General features: G+C 43.9%; 1 protein-coding gene across 1 annotated transcript in view; it reads left to right on the top strand.

Annotated features, from left to right (window-relative positions):
* Positions 1-19989, top strand: part of LOC139542151 (zinc finger protein 721-like) — a 43864-nt gene that overhangs the window by 16169 nt on the left and 7706 nt on the right. The window contains exons 3-4 of the mRNA XM_071347244.1: positions 3315-3344; positions 12986-13969. Of these exons, the coding sequence (XP_071203345.1) occupies positions 3315-3344; positions 12986-13969 (1014 nt within the window). The remainder of the gene's footprint in view (positions 1-3314; positions 3345-12985; positions 13970-19989) is intronic.

Genomic DNA, 19989 nt, shown 5'->3' with positions numbered 1-19989 from the left:
CGTGATGGTTTGAGGGCAAGATTGGGAATTTAGCCAGGACACCGGGGTTAACACCCCTACTCTTACGATAAGTGCCATGGGATCTTTAATGACCTCAGAGAGTCAGAACACCCGTTTAACGTCCCATCCGAAAGACGGCACCCTACACAGGGCAGTGTCCCCAATCACTGCCCTGGGGCATTGGGATATTTTTTTTAGACCAGAGGAAAGAGTGCCTCCTACTGGCCTCCTACAGATATGTTTTGATGTGAGAGGATGCCAACCCCCAGTCCCATCATCGCCACCTCACCTGCTTTTAAGATAACCTTTAGGCCAACGAGAGACACTGTTATGTAATTGTGATGAACTGAGAGAATATTTATGTAGCACTGTGATTCATTAATCATGTGCTGCCTTCCCTGCTCCTATGTGCTTACCTCTTTCCCTTTCTGTCTTTTACACCTCTCTCTCCACCTCCTCTTTCTTCCTCTGTTTTTATAATGCACAACAGATGTGCATTGAAGGACAGATTGAACTTGTATTTATAACACTTGGATAATGAGCTTTTCAATAAAGCGTTTCACATTCTCTACTGGTTGAACTGAAGTGTAATGTGATGAAATACTCCACCTATCCTGTGTTTATCAGATCAATGCAGATGAAGGGCATTAGATATTGAGATGAACCGGTGTTAAGAGTATTTACATGATGCATAGGAAGTGTAGTGTTCTGTTTTTTAACATTATATTTCTGTATATATGAATTAACTAGTTAAATCCTGTTTCTAGTCTATTAGTTACAATGTGTAACCATTGATGTCCCAGGACCAAGATTGGTAAACACTGTTGAAGTGTATAATTGTAATACATACATGCAGACAGCGTCATTCAAAGACTGGAATTTGATACTCCTGGTATTGGATATGACTGAAAAATAATCTCAAAGACATTCATACCTAAACTGCACCTTTATTTGCCAAGGTAGAGTACATGATCAGTGAATATATTAAATGTACAGGCTACAATGTGGGGATCTCATGCATGGTAATAACTACATGTATATACGACTTGCATCCTTGGCACAACATGATATTATATTCTACTCAATCCATAGGCTTCATTAATGTCATTCAGGCTGTTTTGAAGTTGATACGACTGGCTATGATAGCTGAGGTTCATAGCTAGGTTCTGAACTAATATGTATACCAAACGTTTGGGTCCATACACAGATCGGCTAGATAGCTAGCTACACATCTATGGGCATACAGGGATTTTAATCATCCACTGCACAATAAGCAAGAACATAGCTAGCTACGTTATTTCATCTATCTGCATGGTAAATATCAGCAAGACAAGCTTACAAAATTGTACATTCCATTTGCAGTAAAATCTTCAGCTAGCTAGATTCTTTACATCCACTGTTACACAAATCGAAAGCCTGGTTTGCTGGTTGTTTCAGGAGACCCTAAAACAACCAGAATTACAATGTCATACTCATGTCACAACACCCATAAAGCTAGCTGGCTAACTGGCTAATGTTAGCTAGTCAGCTAGCTGACTAAATCGCGATTTTCGTAAATAAATTTTATGTAAAAAAAAATGCATAATCGTTTGTCTCTACATGAACTAACATTCCTGACAACTGTACATGTTTTTTGCATGATTAGTTATGACGTTATAATCCCTTAAAGTTGCTTCCATCCTACAGTTCATCTTTGATTCAGTTCTGTGTAGGGGTTCCCCTCTCTCCTAGTATTTCTGTCCGCCATCTTTGATTCAGTTCAGTTCTGTGTAGGGGTACCCCTCTCTCCTAGTATTTCTGTCCGCCATATTTGATTCAGTTCAGTTCTGTGTAGGGGTTCCCCTCTCTCCTCGTATTTCTGTCCGCCATCTTTGATTCAATTCAGTTCTGTGTAGGGGTACCCCTCTCTACTAGTATTTCTGTCCGCCATCTTTGATTCAATTCAGTTCTGTGTAGGGGTACCCCTCTCTCCTAGTATTTCTGTCCGCCATCGATGCTGAAGAAAGTTTAACAGTCACTAGCGCAGCAGCAGCCTCCCCCGGTCCTAGTGCCGGCCCTGTAAAACGTTTATGATGCGATGGAACGGTTGACGAAAATAAGAAATCACAGAAAAAATATATTGACTGATATTGAATTATTTAGGGGGGGGGTAATTAATATTTTAGGACTAGCTATGTTCCTGATTCCTACCTACCTTTTGTCTGAAAATTTAATTTACATTTTACTCAACTGCGTTACCCACTCCAGTCAGCTGATAGCGGTCTGCGACTTTAAGGCAATGCTGCTACTGTGACGTATAATCTAGTGGACGGAACGCTTCTTTCAACAGCAGCAACAGTTCGTCAGACGCCTCGGTAGCTTGCTAGACAAAATAGACGAACCAATAAAGCTCTTTAGACGCTTTAGTGTATATTAGCCAATGTATTTTAAACCCACTTCTGTCGTCTAGTTAGTTATCCTTTTTAATTTCATAATTTTCATATTTACGGTATTGTTTTTATTCATCTAGCGGGCTGGTTAAGTTAGCATTAGCCTAGCTAGCTAACATCTCCAACCATGAGGTCACTAAGCTACTCTCTTGTTAATGAAGAGGAGGACTGCTGGACGGAGAAAGGAGCTCTGGTGAAAGAGGAGGAGGAAGAGAAGGATATCACAGTAAAACAAGAATTAGAGGGCGAGGCTGTTACAGTTAAACAAGAAGTAGAGGATGAGACTGTTACAGTGAAAGAAGAAGAGAAAGACGTTTCAGTGAAAGAAGAGGAAAACGCGTTCAAAGAGGAGGAGGATTTTACAGTAAAAGAAGAGGAGGATGCAGCTTTTGGGGTGAAAGAGGAGGAGGGGGAGATGACTGTCACAAACGCATCTTAAGGCATCCAATGGTTCTAAGGATGATCTTAGCCATAAGATGGTTTTGAGAGACTGTTCCCTGATTAACACAAGTAAGTACTGTCTTAAAAACAGAGGTACAAACTCTGCAGTTGTTGAACTGATGTTTTTTTATTTAACCTTTATTTAACCAGGTGGCCATGATGTCATAATGATAGTTTAACCAGGTGACCGTGATGTCATAATGATAGTTTAACCAGGTGGCCATGATGTCATAATGATAGTTTAACCAGGTAGGCCATGATGTCATAATGATAGTTTAACCAGGTAGGCCAGTTGAGAACACGTTCTCATTTACAACTGCGACCTGGCCAAGATAAAGCAAAGCAGTGTGACACCGACAACAACACAGAGTTACACATGGAATAAACAATAAACAAGCCAATAACACAATAAGCAAGTTAATGACACAGTAGAAAAAAAGAAAGTCTATATATAGTGTGTGCAAAAGGCATGAGGTAGGCAATGAATAGTCGATAGTAGCGAAGAATTACAATTTAGCAGATTAACACTGGAGTGATAAATGAGCAGATGATGATGTGCAAGTAGAGATACTGGTGTGCAAAAGAGCAGAAAAATAAATAAAAACAGTTTGGGGATGAGGTAGGTGGACTGGGTGGGCTATTTACAGATGGACTATGTACAGCTGCAGCGATCGGTTAGCTGCTCAGATAGCTGATGTTTAAAGTTGGTGAGGGAAATATAAGTCTCCAGCTTCAGCGATTTTTGAAATTCGCTCCTGTCACTGGCAGCAGAGAACTGGAAGGATGTGTGGTGGTAAAGGGGAAATCTGCAATTGCTACATCCATATTTTGACTTTTAAATTATTTATTTATAGCCATTGATTCTTGAAGAATATAACACATGCCTCATGAGCTTAGTTCACCTGTTGTACCCCATCAGAACCCATAATAAGATTTTGTACTCCAATGTATAGAAACAATGTAAATCAACACTGTAAAGCCTCAACATGGTTAAAACTATAATGTTGATATCATGGATGGTCAGTCCTTGCATCCATAGGTCTGTCTATGAATTTGAGAGTAGTTAAATTTCTCCAGCCCCATCATCATCTTATTAGCAAAATAGTGGTGGAATTACAGCTTTGTTATTGGTTGATTGATTCTTGTGTGGCTTTTTTAAAGGGACAACCTAGTATTTAAACAGCAACAAAATGGCTGCCCAGAGACTTGGTTTGGTAAACAGCTGAGGGATGGGTCTGGAGAAATGTAACCACTCTCAAATTCATAGAGAAAGCTATTGTATCAACCGTAACCCAAAACCTAGCGACCTCGTCAAGAAGTTCAGACATCTTGGCAAAACAGTTTTAAGGTGTTGGCTTGACAGTCGCTGGACCCAGGTTTGAGTCCAGCTCAGGGCTACCCCCTGAATTCACTACACAAATCAAATCAAATTTTATTAGTCACATACACATGGTTAGCAGATGTTAATGCGAGTGTAGCGAAATGCTTGTGCTTCTAGTTCCGACAATGCAGTAATAACCAACAAGTAATCTAACCTAACAATTCCACAACTACTACCTTACACACACACACAAGTGTAAAGGGATAAAGAATATGTACATAAAGATATATGAATGAGTGGTGGTACAGAACGGCATGGCAAGATGCAGTAGATGGTATAGAGTACGGTATATACATATGAGATGAGTACTGTAGGGTATGTAAACATAAAGTGGCATAGTTTAAAGTGGCTAGTGGTACATGTATTACATAAAGATGGCAAGATGCAGTAGATGATATAGAGTACAGTATATACATATGAGATGGGTAATGTAGGGTATGTAAACATTATATTAAGTGGCATTGTTTAAAGTGGCTAGTGGTACATTTTTACATAATTTCCATCAATTCCCATTTTTAAAGTGGCTGGAGTTGAGTCAGTATGTTGGCAGCGGCCGCTAAATGTTAGTGGTGGCTGTTTAACAGTCTGATGGCCTTGAGATAGAAGCTGTTTTTCAGTCTCTCGGTCCCTGCTTTGATGCACCTGTACTGACCTCGCCTTCTGGATGATAGCGGGGTGAACAGGCAGTGGCTTGGGTGGTTGTTGTCCTTGATGATCTTTATGGCCTTCCTGTGACATCGGGTGGTGTAGGTGTCCTGGAGGGCAGGTAGTTTGCCCCCGGTGATGCGTTCTGCAGACCTCACTACCCTCTGGAGAGCCTTACGGTTGTGGGCGGAGCAGTTGCCGTACCAGGCGGTGATACAGCCCGACAGGATGCTCTCGATTGTGCATCTGTAGAAGTTTGTGAGTGCTTTTGGTGACAAGCCGAATTTCTTCAGCCTCCTGAGGTTGAAGAGGCGCTGCTGCGCCTTCTTCACAACGCTGTCTGTGTGGGTGGACCAATTCAGTTTGTCCGTGATGTGTACACCGAGGAACTTAAAACTTTCCACCTTCTCCACTACTGACCCGTCGATGTGGATAGGGGGGTGCTCCCTCTGCTGTTTCCTGAAGTCCACAATCATCTCCTTTGTTTTGTTGACGTTGAGTGTGAGGTTATTTTCCTGACACCACACTCCGAGGGCCCTCACCTCCTCCCTGTAGGCCGTCTCGTCGTTGTTGGTAATCAAGCCTACCACTGTAGTGTCATCCGCAAACTTGATGATTGAGTTGGAGGCGTGCATGGCCACGCAGTCGTGGGTGAACAGGGAGTACAGGAGAGGGCTCAGAACGCACCCTTGTGGGGCCCCAGTGTTGAGGATCAGCGGGGTGGAGATGTTGTTACCTACCCTCACCACCTGGGGGCGGCCCGTCAGGAAGTCCAGGACCCAGTTGCACAGGGCGGGGTCGAGACCCAGGGTCTCGAGCTTGATGACGAGTTTGGAGGGTACTATGGTGTTAAATGCTGAGCTGTAATCGATGAACAGCATTCTCACATGGGTATTCCTCTTGTCCAGATGGGTTAGGGCAGTGTGCAGTGCAGTGAACAATGAATACAAGGACTGGCCATCCATGATGTCATAATGATATTTTAACCAGGTTTCTAGGATATATAGTATATTCTAGAATTCATCCATGATGTCATAATGATAGTTTAACCAGGTTTCTAGGCTATATAGTATATTCTAAAATTCATCCATGATGTCATAATGATAGTTTAACCAGGTTTCTAGGATATATAGTATATTCTAGAATTCATCCATGATGTCATAATGATAGTTGAACCGGTTTCTAGGCTATATAGTATATTCTAGAATTCATCCATGATGTCATAATGATTGTTTAAACAGGTTTCTAGGCTATATAGTATATTCTAGAATTCATCCATGATGTCATAATGATAGTTTAACCAGGTTTCTAGGATATATAGTATATTCTAGAATTCATCCATGATGTCATAATGATAGTTGAACCGGTTTCTAGGCTATATAGTATATTCTAGAATTGCCAGTGTAGATTTCCTGTGGGGGTCAAATTGTTAGAGCTGTTGATAAATCATTGTATAATATTCAGCGTTTATTTTCATGCCATTACATCAATATAGCCCAACCAGAAGAGAAGAAACTCTTCCTGAACCACCTCCTCTTGCTGGCCTTCATACATTCTGACGTTGCTGGTAATCGGCTACACAAGCAGTCAGCAACCTACATTTGGAGTGCAAATGTATCTTACCATTTCTACTGATCTGGTGCCAGTTATGATTTTCATATGTTCATTTTACTGGAACAGTTTCATTTAATTTATAATAGTATCTCAATCATTGTCTGTGATTAATCTACATTCTATCTAAATGGAAATTATACAAATCTAAAAGTAACTTTTATTGCCATTGCCACCTATGTAAAAAATAGCCTACATGAAGCCAACAAATAAAAACATTGCAAATAACTGTCCTATAAATCACATGGCCTGTCCATAACGAACTTGAAACATTGTATAAAATATTCTGGGCCCTCAGTTTCCCGTGCCTGTGAGTTCTCGACCGACACAGCTGTAGGCTATTTGTGAAAGGGATAAGAAGTAATCAGGTGTTTTGACATTTCCACTGGATCAGCGCATTACGTTTTTCCCTTTTGTGCCGAGTGGTTATCGAAAGGGTGAGAGCTGGAAATATTTTACAAATACTTTGAGGAGTTATTCTCATTTGTAATTGATTTTGATTAGACTTTGTTTACTTGCTGTTTGAGGTGAGAAAAAAATGTGCTTTGAGAAGCTCCACAACTCATTAGTGGTGCAGCGTTAAGACAATCAGAAATACTATCAGACATCCCCAAATGGGCACATTTATAGATCTACATTAGTGCTCGGTCCTACTTCTATGTGTGTAACCAGGTAGACTAGTCCTACTTCTATATGCGTAACCAGGTAGACTAGTCCTACTTCTATATGCGTAACCAGGTAGACTAGTCCTACTTCTATATGCGTAACCAGGTAGACTAGTCCTACTTCTATATGCGTAACCAGGTAGACTAGTCCTACTTCTATATGCGTAACCAGGTAGACTAGTCCTACTTCTATATGCGTAACCAGGTAGACTAGTCCTACTTCTATATGTGTAACCAGGTAGACTAGTCCTACTTCTATATGTGTTGTCAGGTAGACTAGTTCTACTTCTATATGTGTTGTCGGGTAGACTAGTCCTACTACTATATGCGTAATCAGGTGTGCGTCCTTACTCAACATTGACAGGAGGGTTTCAAGCAAAAGAGAATTAATAAATTGACAAACCTGACACATCTTGCGGGGTCAGGTCAAATCAAATGTTAATGGTCACATACACAGGGTTAGCGGATGTTAATGGTCACATACACATGGTTAGCAGATGTTAATGGTCACATACACATGGTTAGCAGATGTTAATGGTCACATACACAGGGTTAGCAGATGTTAATGGTCACATACACATGGTTAGCAGATGTTAATGGTCACATACACAGGGTTAGCGGATGTTAATGGTCACATACACAACTAAAAAACACATGGAAATGGGAGATATACACTGCTCAAAAAAATAAAGGGAACACTTAAACAACACAATGTAACTCCAAGTCAATCACACTTCTGTGAAATCAAACTGTCCACTTAGGAAGCAACACTGATTGACAATAAATTTCACATGCTGTTGTGCAAATGGAATAGACAACAGGTGGAAATTATAGGCAATTAGCAAGACACCCCCAAAAAAGGAATGGTTCTGCAGGTGGTGACCACACACCACTTCTCTTCCTATGCTTCCTGGCGGATGTTTTGGTCACTTTTGAATGCGCCGGTGCTTTTACTCTAGTGGTAGCATGAGACGGAGTCTACAACCCACACAAGTGGCTCAGGTAGTGCAGCTCATCCAGGATGGCACATCAATGCGAGCTGTGGCAAGAAGGTTTGCTGTGTCTGTCAGCGTAGTGTCCAGAGCATGGAGGCGCTACCAGGAGACAGGCCAGTACATCAGGAGACGTGGAAGAGGCCGTAGGAGTGCAACAACCCAGCAGCAGGACCGCTACCTCCGCCTTTGTGCAAGAAGGAGCAGAAGGAGCACTGCCAGAGCCCTGCAAAATGACCTCCAGCAGGCCACAAATGTGCATGTGTCTGCTCAAACGGTCAGAAACAGACTCCATGAGGGTGGTATGAGGGCCCGACGTCCACAGGTGGGGGTTGTGCTCACAGCCCAACACCGTGCAGGACATTTGGCATTTGCCAGAGAACACCAAGATTGGCAAATTCGCCACTGGCGCCCTGTGCTCTTCACAGATGAAAGCAGGTTCACACTGAGCACATGTGACAGACGTGACAGTCTGGAGACGCCGTGGAGAACATTCTGCTGCCTGCAACATCCTCCAGCATGACCGGTTTGGCGGTGGGTCAGTCATGGTGTGGGGTGGCATTTCTTTGGGGGGGCCGCACAGCCCTCCATGGGCTCGCCAGAGGTAGCCTGACTGCCATTAGGTACCGAGATGAGATCCTCAGACCCCTTGTGAGACCATATGCTGGTGCGGTTGGCCCTGGGTTCCTCCTAATTCAAGACAATGCTAGACCTCATGTGGCTGGAGTGTGTCAGCAGTTCCTGCAAGAGGAAGGCATTGATGCTATGGACTGGCCCGCCCGTTCCCCAGACCTGAATCCAATTGAGCACATCTGGGACATCATGTCTCGCTCCATCCACCAACGCCACGTTGCACCACAGACTGTCCAAGAGTTGGCGGATTCTTTAGTCCAGGTCTGGGAGGAGATCCCTCAGGAGACCATCCGCCACCTCATCAGGAACATGCCCAGGCTATGTAGGGAGGTCATACAGGCACGTGGAGGCCACACACACTACTGAGCCTCATTTTGACTTGTTTTAAGGACATTACATCAAAGTTGGATCAGCCTGTAGTGTGGTTTTCCACTTTAATTTTGAGTGTGACTCCAAATCCAGACCTCCATGGGTTGATCAATTTGATTTCCATTGATAATTTTTGTGTGATTTTGTTGTCAGCACATTCAACTATGTAAAGAAAAAAGTATTTAATAAGAATATTTAATTCATTCAGATCTAGGATGTGTTATTTTAGGGTTCCCTTTATTTTTTTAAGCAGTGTAGTATATTCTAGAATTCATCCATGATGTCATAATGATATTTTAACCAGGTTTCTAGGATATATAGTATATTCTAGAATTCATCCATGATGTCATAATGATAGTTTAACCAGGTTTCTAGGCTATAGCAGTTTCATTTAATTTATAATAGTATCTCAAAATCATTGTCTGTGATTAATCTACATTCTATCTAAATGAAAATTATACAAATCTAAATAACTTTTATTGCCATTATGACATCATGGATGAATTCTAGATGCCAACTATGTAAAAATAGCCGACATAAAGCCAACAAATAAAAACATTGCTAATAACTGTCCTATAAATCACATGGCCTGTCTATAACGAACTTGAAACATTGTATAAAATATTCTGGGCCCTCGGTTTCCCGTGCCTGTGAGTTCTCGACCGACACAGCTGTAGGCTATTTGTGAAAGGGATAAGAAGTAATCAGGTGTTTTGACATTATATAGATCTACATTTGTGCTCAGGACAGGTAGACTAGTCCTACTTCTATATGTGTAACCAGGTAGACTAGTCCTAGTTCTATATGTGTAACCAGGTAGACTAGTCCTAGTTCTATATGTGTAACCAGGTAGACTAGTCTTACTTCTATATGTGTAACCAGGTAAACTAGTCCTACTTCTATATGTGTAACCAGGTAGACTAGTCCTACTTCTATATGTGTTGTCGGGTAGAGTAGTCCTACTTCTATATGTGTTGTCGGGTAGACTAGTCCTACTTCTATATGTGTTGTCGGGTAGACTAGTCCTACTTCTATATGTGTAACCGGGTAGACTAGTCCTAAATCTATTTGTGTTGTCGGGTAGACTAGTCCTCCTGCTATATGTGTAACCAGGTAGACTAGTTCTACTTCTATATGTGTTGTCAGGTAGACTAGTCCTACTTCTATATGTGTAACCAGGTAGACTAGTCCTACTTCTATATGTGTAACCAGGTAGACTAGTCCTACTTCTATATGTGTAACCAGGTAGACTAGTCCTACTTCTATATGTGTAACCAGGTAGACTAGTCCTACTTCTATATGTGTTGTCGGGTAGACTAGTCTACTTCTATATGTGTAACCAGGTAGACTAGTCCTACTTCTATATGTGTTGTCGGGTAGACTAGTCCGACTTCTATTTGTGTTGTCGGGTAGACTAGTCCTACTTCTACAGGGGGGAGAACAAGTATTTGATACACTGCCGATTTTGCAGGTTTTCCTACTTACAAAGCATGTAGAGGTCTGTAAATTTTTATCATAGGTACACTTCAACTGTGAGAGACGGAATCTAAAACAAAAATCCAGAAAATCACATTGTATGATTTGTAAGTAATTAGTTTGCATTTTATTGCATGACATAAGTATTTGATACATCAGAAAAGCAGACCTTAATATTTGGTAGAGAAACCTTTATTTGCAATTACAGAGATACGTTTCCTGTAGTTCTTGACCAGGTTTGCACACACTGCAGCAGGGATTTTGGCCCACTCCTCCTTACAGACCTCCTCCAGATCCTTCAGTTTTTGGGGCTGTCGCTGGGCAATACGAACTTTCAGCTCCCTCCAAAGATTTTCTATTGGGTTCAGGTCTGGAGACTGGCTAGGCCACTCCAGGACCTTGAGATGCTTCTTACGGAGCCACTCCTTAGTTGCCCTGGCTGTGTGTTTCGGGTCGTTGTCATGCTGGAAGACCCAGCCACGACCCATCTTCAATGCTCTTACTGAGGGAAGGAGGTTGTTGGCCAAGATCTCGCGATACATCGCCCCATCCATCCTCCCCTCAATACGGTGCAGTCGTCCTGTCCCCTTTGCAGAAAAGCATCCCAAAAGAATGATGTTTCCACCTCCGTGCTTCACGGTTGGGATGGTGTTCTTGGGGTTGTACTCATCCTTCTTCTTCCTCCAAACACGACGAGTGGAGTTTAGACCAAAAAGCTTTATTTTTGTCTCATCAGACCACATGACCTTCTCCCATTCCTCCTCTGGATCATCCAGATGGTCATTGGCAAACTTCAGACGGGCCTGGACATGCGCTGGCTTGAGCAGGGGGACCTTGCGTGCGCTGCAGGATTTTAATCCATGACTGCATAGTGTGTTACTAATGGTTTTCTTTGAGACTGTGGTCCCAGCTCTCTTCAGGTCATTGACCAGGTCCTGCCGTGTAGTTCTGAGCTGATCCCTCACCTTCCTCATGATCATTGATGCCCCACGAGGTGAGATCTTGCATGGAGCCCCAGACCGAGGGTGATTGACCATCATCTTGAACTTCTTCCATTTTCTAGTAATTGCGCCAACAGTTGTTGCCTTCTCACCAAGCTGCTTGCCTATTGTCCTGTAGCCCATCCCAGCCTTATGCAGGTCTACAATTTTATCACTGATGTCCTTACACAGCTCTCTGGTCCTGGCCATTGTGGAGAGGTTGGAGTCTGTTTGATTGAGTGTGTGGACAGGTGTCTTTTTATACAGGTAACGAGTTCAAACAGGTGCAGTTAATACAGGTAATGGGTGGAGAACAGGAGGGCTTGTCACTTATGAACATTTTGAACATCTTGGCCATGTTCTGTTATAATCTCCACCCGGCACAGCCAGAAGAGGACTGGCCACCCCTCATAGCCTGGTTCCTCTCTAGGTTTCTTTTGGCCTTTCTAGGGAGTTTTTCCTAGCCACCGTGCTTCTACACCTGCATTGCTTGCTGTTTGGGGTTTTAGGCTGGGTTTCTGTACAGCACTTCGAGATATTAGCTGATGTACGAAGGGCTATATAAAATAAACTTGATTGATTGATTGATTGACAACACCCAAATAGATACTGTCATTAACGCGATTCTTCAATAATTAAACATATTTCTTAATACTGTAGCAAACATTATATTACACAGGACATTCAAACGAGCCTTACAATTATAATCCAAAGTAGTGTGAAATGCACTCCCCTGAGTTTTCCCCCATTCACATTCAGAATACACTGTGAAAAACTGAAATCTTTGCTCACCATTTAAGATATACTACATCCATAACTGTCGGTTTCCTCATTAGCAGGGAGGAGTTTCTACAACCAAATTGCATGTGCATCGCCCTCGTGCTGCAATTGTATTAAACACAGAAAGGGGCCTATATTAGAGACCAAAAGTTGTCTGGCACACTGCTTAGAGTTTCAACAACATGAATAACTTATTTCTACTCTACAATCATCGATGTTACTACTAAAATATGACTATTCTTGCTCATTTTAAGACAACTGTCAAATAATTTTAACATTCATTACAGAATTCAATTGTTGTACAACATCATGGCTATGCTGTTGGCATCACCTTTTACAGTGGATTTCCACTGTTGTGGGCCTTTAATCATCTGACTTTGTTGTTCGCACAGGAGAGAGACGGGACAGTCGTGGATCCTCTGGGGAGCCTCAACAACATCATGATGCTGACGAGGCAGAGAAGAGGCTCTCCAGATCAGAACACATCAAGAAACACTCGCAGAGATCCACAGGGAAGAGAACTCACTGCTGCTCTGACTGTGGGAAGAGATTCACCTCCTCATCAGGCATTCAAATTCATCAGAGAATCCACACAGGAGAGAAACCTTATAGCTGTGGTCAATGTGGGAAGAGTTTTACTACATCTGGCTCTCTGACTTTACACCAAAGAACACACACAGGAGAGAAACCTTATAGCTGTGATCAATGTGGGAAGAGTTTTACTAGATCTGACTCTCTGACTTTACACCAAAGAATACACACAGGAGAGAAACCTTATAGCTGTGATCAATGTGGGATGAGTTTTACTAGATTTGGCCATCTGACATTACACCAGAGAACACACACAGGAGAGAAACCTTATGGCTGTGATCAATGTGGGAAGAGTTTTACTAGATCTAGCTATCTAACTATACACCAGAGAATACACACAGGAGAGAAACCTTATAGTTGTGAGAAACCTTATAGTTGTGATCAATGTGGGAAGAGTTTTACTAGATCTAGCTATCTAACTATACACCAGAGAATACACACAGGAGATAACCCTTATGGCTGTGGTCAATGTGGGAAGAGTTTTACTACGTCTGGCTCTCTGACTTTACACCAAAGAACACACACAGGAGAGAAACCTTATAGCTGTGATCAATGTGGGAAGAGTTTTACTAGATCTGACTCTCTGACTTTACACCAAAGAACACACACAGGAGAGAAACCTTATAGCTGTGATAAATGTGGGAAGAGTTTTTGTCAATCTAGTGATCTGACAGTGCACCAGAGAATACACACAGGAGAGAAACCTTATAGCTGTGATCAATGTGGGAAAAGTTTTGTTCAAGCTGGCCATCTGACTCAACACCAAATAACACACACAGGAGAGAAACCTTATAGCTGTGCTCAATGTGGGAGGGGTTTTACTACATCTCGCTATCTGACAGTACACCAGAGAAAACACACAGGAGAGAAATCTTATAGCTGTGATCAATGTGGGAAGAGTTTTGTTCAAGCTTGCCATCTGACTCAACACCAGAGCACACACATAGGAGAGAAATCTCATAGCTGTGACCAGAGATAATCTGATAAAAGATCTCTGATCAAATATTAGAAAATACATACATGAAGGAGTTGTTTCATGATATCAATGAAATAATGTCACAATGTAGAATGTTTTAACATTGTAGTAGGAGTATTTTAATGATGTCACAATGTAGAAACCTAAATGTTAGTCCCCTGTTCTATTGATTTCAACATGATATGGATATTAGCCTCAGGGGGAAAATCCAGGCTCTGAATTGAAAGAGTACTATTTATGTGATTTAACAAAAAGTGACTAACACAAAAAGAGCTGTGTTACACTTACCATGTTGATGACCCACTTGAATCAAAATGGAACACCTCAAAATGTAGCGATCTGTTTTCTACAAGTTGTCCTCTAACCAGTGATGTACACATTACTCCCAGATTCCGTGTGGTTTTTCAGCTGTTAGTTTTAACAGGAAGTGCAACCTCATCTCCCTCCTGTCGCACAAATGATTTTAGCGTTATATCGATGAGGTATGATTTCAACATGATATAGATTAGTTATGACAAATAAGTGTTGCGTTCCTTTGTTTTGCAACCCATAAATTTAAATGCATCACTCCCAATATGTAGCTGACTGTCTTCTGCAGGTTGTCCTCTAACCAGTGAGGTAAAATATATCTCATTTCCACATGTTTTGTTCAGTTGATTTCCCCCCTAATCGATATCAGTGATTTATTGCTACTTGTCAAAACAACAGCGTTTTTGGTGCTTGTGCAGTTTATAAGGAGCTTGTTTAAGTATCATGTCTGAAATGTGCTGTATAAATAAAGCTTGATTTGAACATATTGCAAAATAAATGAACCCAATGACTGACCAATCAGCAGACTCTTGCTAAACCAATGAACAAATCTGTGCAAAAGCAACACGGATCTTGGTCCATCTTTAGTATGAAAAACAGTATAAATTCAGTATATCTCCCACTATGTCAAAATAGTGCTGGTATGTACGTTTTAGTATCACTTTTCAGCCAACCCAGTCCATTTGTTGAAATCAATACGTCAAAGGATCCAACTACTGAAACAAACAAATGGATCAAACAGATCAATCCCACTTTTCCAGCCTGCTGAAGGCCTGGTGGAGTGGTAAACACCACCCCCGGCTCTACCAGGGTCTTGAGGTGGTCTCCCACAGCTCTGCTGGTGGAGTGATAAACACCACCCCCGGCTCTACCAGGGGCTTGAGGTGGTCTCCCACAGCTCTGCTTATGTCATGTTCTGTGGCCTTGCTGTTCCATTTCTTGACTGCACCTGCAACACAGAAAGAAACACATTTAATCATATTATATAAAACACTCAAAGTAATGGATATGGAGCATCTACAGCCTCAGTTACACCTGGCACCTAAATGTGACTTCTGTCGTCTGATCACTCCAAGCTGCATTAGGTTCAGATCTACCAGGATGGGCCTTTGACAGTCTGGATGCAGTCAGGCCACTGAATATAAATAAGCAATGTAAAGAGATGGGGTGAATGAGTGGGGAAAAGTACATTTGACACAAATTACCTTCATAATATCAAAGAACAAATGTGTGTGCCTGAGGAGAAATTAACTTTCCTACAGCCAAAAGGGGTGAGAAATTACACATCCTTGGGACGTCCCTAGCCCATTGAAGTTGGCATTTAAAAGGGTTAAGGTTAGGGTTTAGGGTAGGGATGTCCCAAGGATCCCAGGTAGCATTGACCATTGTACATTCTTCTGTCTCTTTTACATAGCAGGTGATGGGTTCTGACTTCTGAACTTTTAAATATGAAATATCCTTATGTGAAATTTAATGAAACAATAATGTATGTTGATGCTAATATGATGTACAATATTCCATGATGTTTCTATATGATAACAATAGAGTAATATATTTAATATGATGTACAATATTCCATGATGTTTCTATATGATAACAATAGCATAATATATTTAATTTAAAGTTTCACTAATACATTTTTATTAACTTAATTATTATGATTCAACGTCAGTTCACCGTCTCACCTCATACTGTATTGGAGCAGCAGCAGCTGACTGCCCGGTTCAACATCAGTTCACCGTCTCACCTCATACTGTATTGGAGCAGCAGCAGCTGACTGCCCGGTTCAACATCAGTTCACCGTCTCACCTCATACAGTATTGGAGCAGCAGCTGACTGTCCAGTTTAACATCAGTTCACCGTCTCACCTCATACTGTATTGGAGCAGCAGCAGCTGACTGCCCAGTTTAACATCAGTTCACCGTCTCACCTCATACTGTATTGGAGCAGCAGCAGCTGACTGCCCAGTTCAACGTCAGTTCACCGTCTCACCTCATACTGTATTGGAGCAGCAGCAGCTGACTGCCCGGTTCAACATCAGTTCACCGTCTCTCCTCATACTGTATTGGAGCAGCAGCAGCTGACCTCCCGGTTCAACATCAGTTCACCGTCTCACCTCATACAGTATTGGAGCAGCAGCAGCTGACTTGATCGTTGATGCTAATCAGCAAGTTTTGAATCTGAGAGTAAATAGAGCCGACTACAACTCTAAAAATGAAGGGTTGAACTGGAGTTGTTCTCAGATCCCCTAAGAACCGTAGGGTTCTTGGTCAATGAAAAACAGCCCCAAAAGGTTCGTCAAAGAACTTGTTAGAAGGTGGGTTCATCGAGGAACCTCCGTTGTTGCTGGACTTCTTCCGGGAACTTCGCAATTACAACTGAAAAAGATGGTGACAAGTTTGTCTGCGACAACAGTTAAAACGGTAATGTCGCGTTGATGTTTGGCTCTGAATATGTATCGAAATAATTTATATAATAATATAACATACTAATGATGAATAATGAAGACAATGATGGTTTTCTGTGAATATCTTCCATAACGTTACTATAGTTAATTACCGTAAATATTAGAAAGCCGGGTTTGACCGTCGGCGTTGTATGAGCTACAGTACAGTACCGTTATCTAGCTAGATAACGTTATGTCCTAACTAGGCACAACTAGGTTTGGATTATTTCCCTCAACTATATTATTTCCCATATATTGTATATCGTTTTCATAAAGCCAACATGGCTTTACACTCATTAACGTAAGTTTCCAATCTAGAGCAGTTCTCACTTTTGTGAGAATGAACTAGTTAATGTTAACTAACTAACTAACTAACTAACTAAGGACGGTGACCTGTCCAGACGAGATGTTACAACGAACTGAATCGTCAATAGAGGTCTTCCTCTTTATATAGTCTGCTACAGCATGCAATACTATTAACTCACAAGGGGGCATAACGTTACATGGACAATACTGTAGCGACCCGCACAGACAGCTGTGTGTTATGTGTTAGGCTAGGAGGTGGTTGTGTTGTACTGACCAGTACCCGGTGTTCGCGGGGTCCGACATGTCAATCAACCTGCTATCTGCCAATCACGGGAATGCCTGGAATGTTCTGATGCCGGGCATCCTGGTGGTTGGCGGAGTGGCGTGGAGGGGGGTTGGGCAGGGGGGTGGAGCATTGGAAGTTAAGACCAGGTTCAGCCTTTGTTCTCTCTCTCTTACGTCTGGGCTTCACAAGAGAAGGTCACGATTGGCTTGTGGGTTATCTGTCATCTATTTGGCGTGTGCTACGGCCCAAACAGTAGCCTGTGTAAAGTTGGTTTAATAAACCGTCAATTCGCAAACTCAAGCCTCTGTCTGGACAATTGTTCATTTATGATCTAGTCAGGTCATTACATTGGTGTCAGAAGTAAAAACGTTGATACAAGTTAGCCAGCTAGCTAGCTGACTTATGTGGCTAGCTACCGTAGGTGAGAACGGGGATTGAAAATGCTTCGAGGGAATCCGAAAGTGAAGGTGGAGGTAGGGGACGATTATGGCCAAGGAGGTGCGTGTGAATGGACGTCGGGGGTTCTGTCTGAGGAGATCGCCAGGGCGTCGGAGCCCAGAGGCCGCTTGAGGGAGGACGTTAGAGCGATGGCGGCTGAAGCGGGCATGAGTGCTTCGTCGACTGTATTTCGCGCGGATTCTGGTGGGCGGACCGAAGTGGTGACGTCGACGCGGCGTGACGAGGAATCTGGGGCTCAGGATGTAAACAAACATGGCGGCGCCCAGTTCCCGGCTGCGTCCGTATCTGTTAAGACCCCGAAGTATTCCGGTAAGGCGGATTGGGAAGCTTTTCATGCTCAGTTTGAACTGTTAGCTCATTTTAGGGGGTGGTCGGATGAAGAAAGGGCACTGCAGTTGGCTTTATGCCTCACGGATGAAGCTCTGGCCTGTTTGATATTGATTAGCCCCGAGGACAGGCATGATTATGGTGCTTTAGTGGGCGCACTGAGGAGGCGCTATGGACAGTGTGTACAGCCCGGGCTACTGCGCTCCGAACTGAGTAATAGACGCAGGCAGCCTGGAGAGCCTCTACGGGTGCTAGCTAATGACATTGAGAGCCTCTCTCGGCGGGCATATGCTCACATGCCCCCCTCCGTGCAGAGCGAGCTAGCACGGGACCAGTTCATACAGGCGCTCTCTCCTACGGAGCTGCGCATACAGACCCAGCTGGCTCATCCTGAGTCATTGCAGACAGCCTTGGAGATGGCTTTGGAGAGGGAGCTGGTGTGGGCTGGGGCTTCAGCTGGGGCTTTGGTGGGGGTGCAGGGAGACACACCCTCTGTGCGAGCTGGGGGGCAGAGCAGCCCGGAGCCGGAAAAGCCTGCTTGGGTGGCCGAAATGACAAAACTCATTCGTGCTGTGTCGCTACAGGCGGCACGAAACACACGCCCTGGTCCCAGGGTCTGCTGGGGTTGTGGCCAGCCAGGCCATCTGCGCCGAGATTGCCCCATGTCCCCCAGAGCTCAGGGAAACGGCTCGGGGTCCGCATAGACCGGGTAGTGCGGACCCCTGGCTTTCTATCCCAACCACCATCATCTTCAGGAGGAGCCCACCGGCACAGACGGGGAAGCAAGGCTCCACTTCCCCCAGAAGCAGACGAGGGCAAGCGGATGGAGCCTGTTGTTGTGGTGGGCCGGACCTGTGTTGGGGACTTTTGTCATGTCCCTGTCACTGTGGAGGGGGTGCCCTGCTCCGCCCTGGTGGACACTGGGTCCACAGTAACCCTGGTGAGGCCAGATATTGTGCCAGGTTGGACTCAGTGTGAGCCTACAACTGTGCAGCTCCGCACAGTCACAGGTGAGCTGGCACCCATGAAAGGGAAGGGAATAATGACTCTGACAGTAGGGGGCAGGACTGTGCGTCATCCTGTGTGGGTGGCGGCTGTGCAGGACCCTTGTATCCTGGGGTTGGACTTTCTTAGGAGCACAGGCTGCCAGTTAGACCTAAATAGGGGCACACTGAGCTTCCAGGGAGGGACGGAAGTCACCATGGCCCCCCCTAATGTCACATTCACTCAACCCAACAAACCCTTTACTCCAACAGTTAAAGCAGCAGAGACTCATGGCTGCGCCCCCTCCCCCACAGCTGTGTGTGACTTTTCCCCAGTCCCCCTGTCACCTACGGCGGTGTGTTACATTCCCCCAGCTACCTCCATGACACAGCCCTCTGTGAGCCCGGGCCGCACCCCCCCAGCCCAGCTACCCCAGATGGGAGAGGAGAGGACACTGTCTGCAGTGAGGGAGATATGGGGGAGGAACTGTGTTGGTCTTGACCCCGAGCAGCAGGAACGGTTGTGGCAGTTGCTGTTTGAATTCAGAGACAGCTTTGCGTTGAGTGAGGAAGAGGTGGGTCAGACTCATCTGGTGCAGCATGAGATCGACACAGGTGATGCTCGACCCATCAAGATGCGTCCCCGCCGTATCCCGCTGGCACGCCAGGAGGCGGCAGACAAGGCTGTGTTGGAGATGCAGCGGGCAGACTTCATTGAGCCCTCAGACAGCCCCTGGGCGGCGCCAGTCGTCATGGTTCCGAAGAAGGGGGGCAAGCTGAGGTTCTGTGCGGACTACAGGCGGCTGAATGAGGTAACCAGGAAGGACTCATACCCCATACCACGTATCGATGAGTCGCTGGACCTGGTTAGGGGGTCCTCCTGGTTCTCCTCACTAGACCTCCG

This window comes from Salvelinus alpinus, chromosome 2 (genome assembly GCF_045679555.1).
Source record: "Salvelinus alpinus chromosome 2, SLU_Salpinus.1, whole genome shotgun sequence".
NCBI classification, from domain to species: domain Eukaryota; kingdom Metazoa; phylum Chordata; class Actinopteri; order Salmoniformes; family Salmonidae; genus Salvelinus; species Salvelinus alpinus.
Note: the sequence above shows the minus strand (reverse complement) of the source record. Positions and strands in the feature narration are given on the sequence as shown.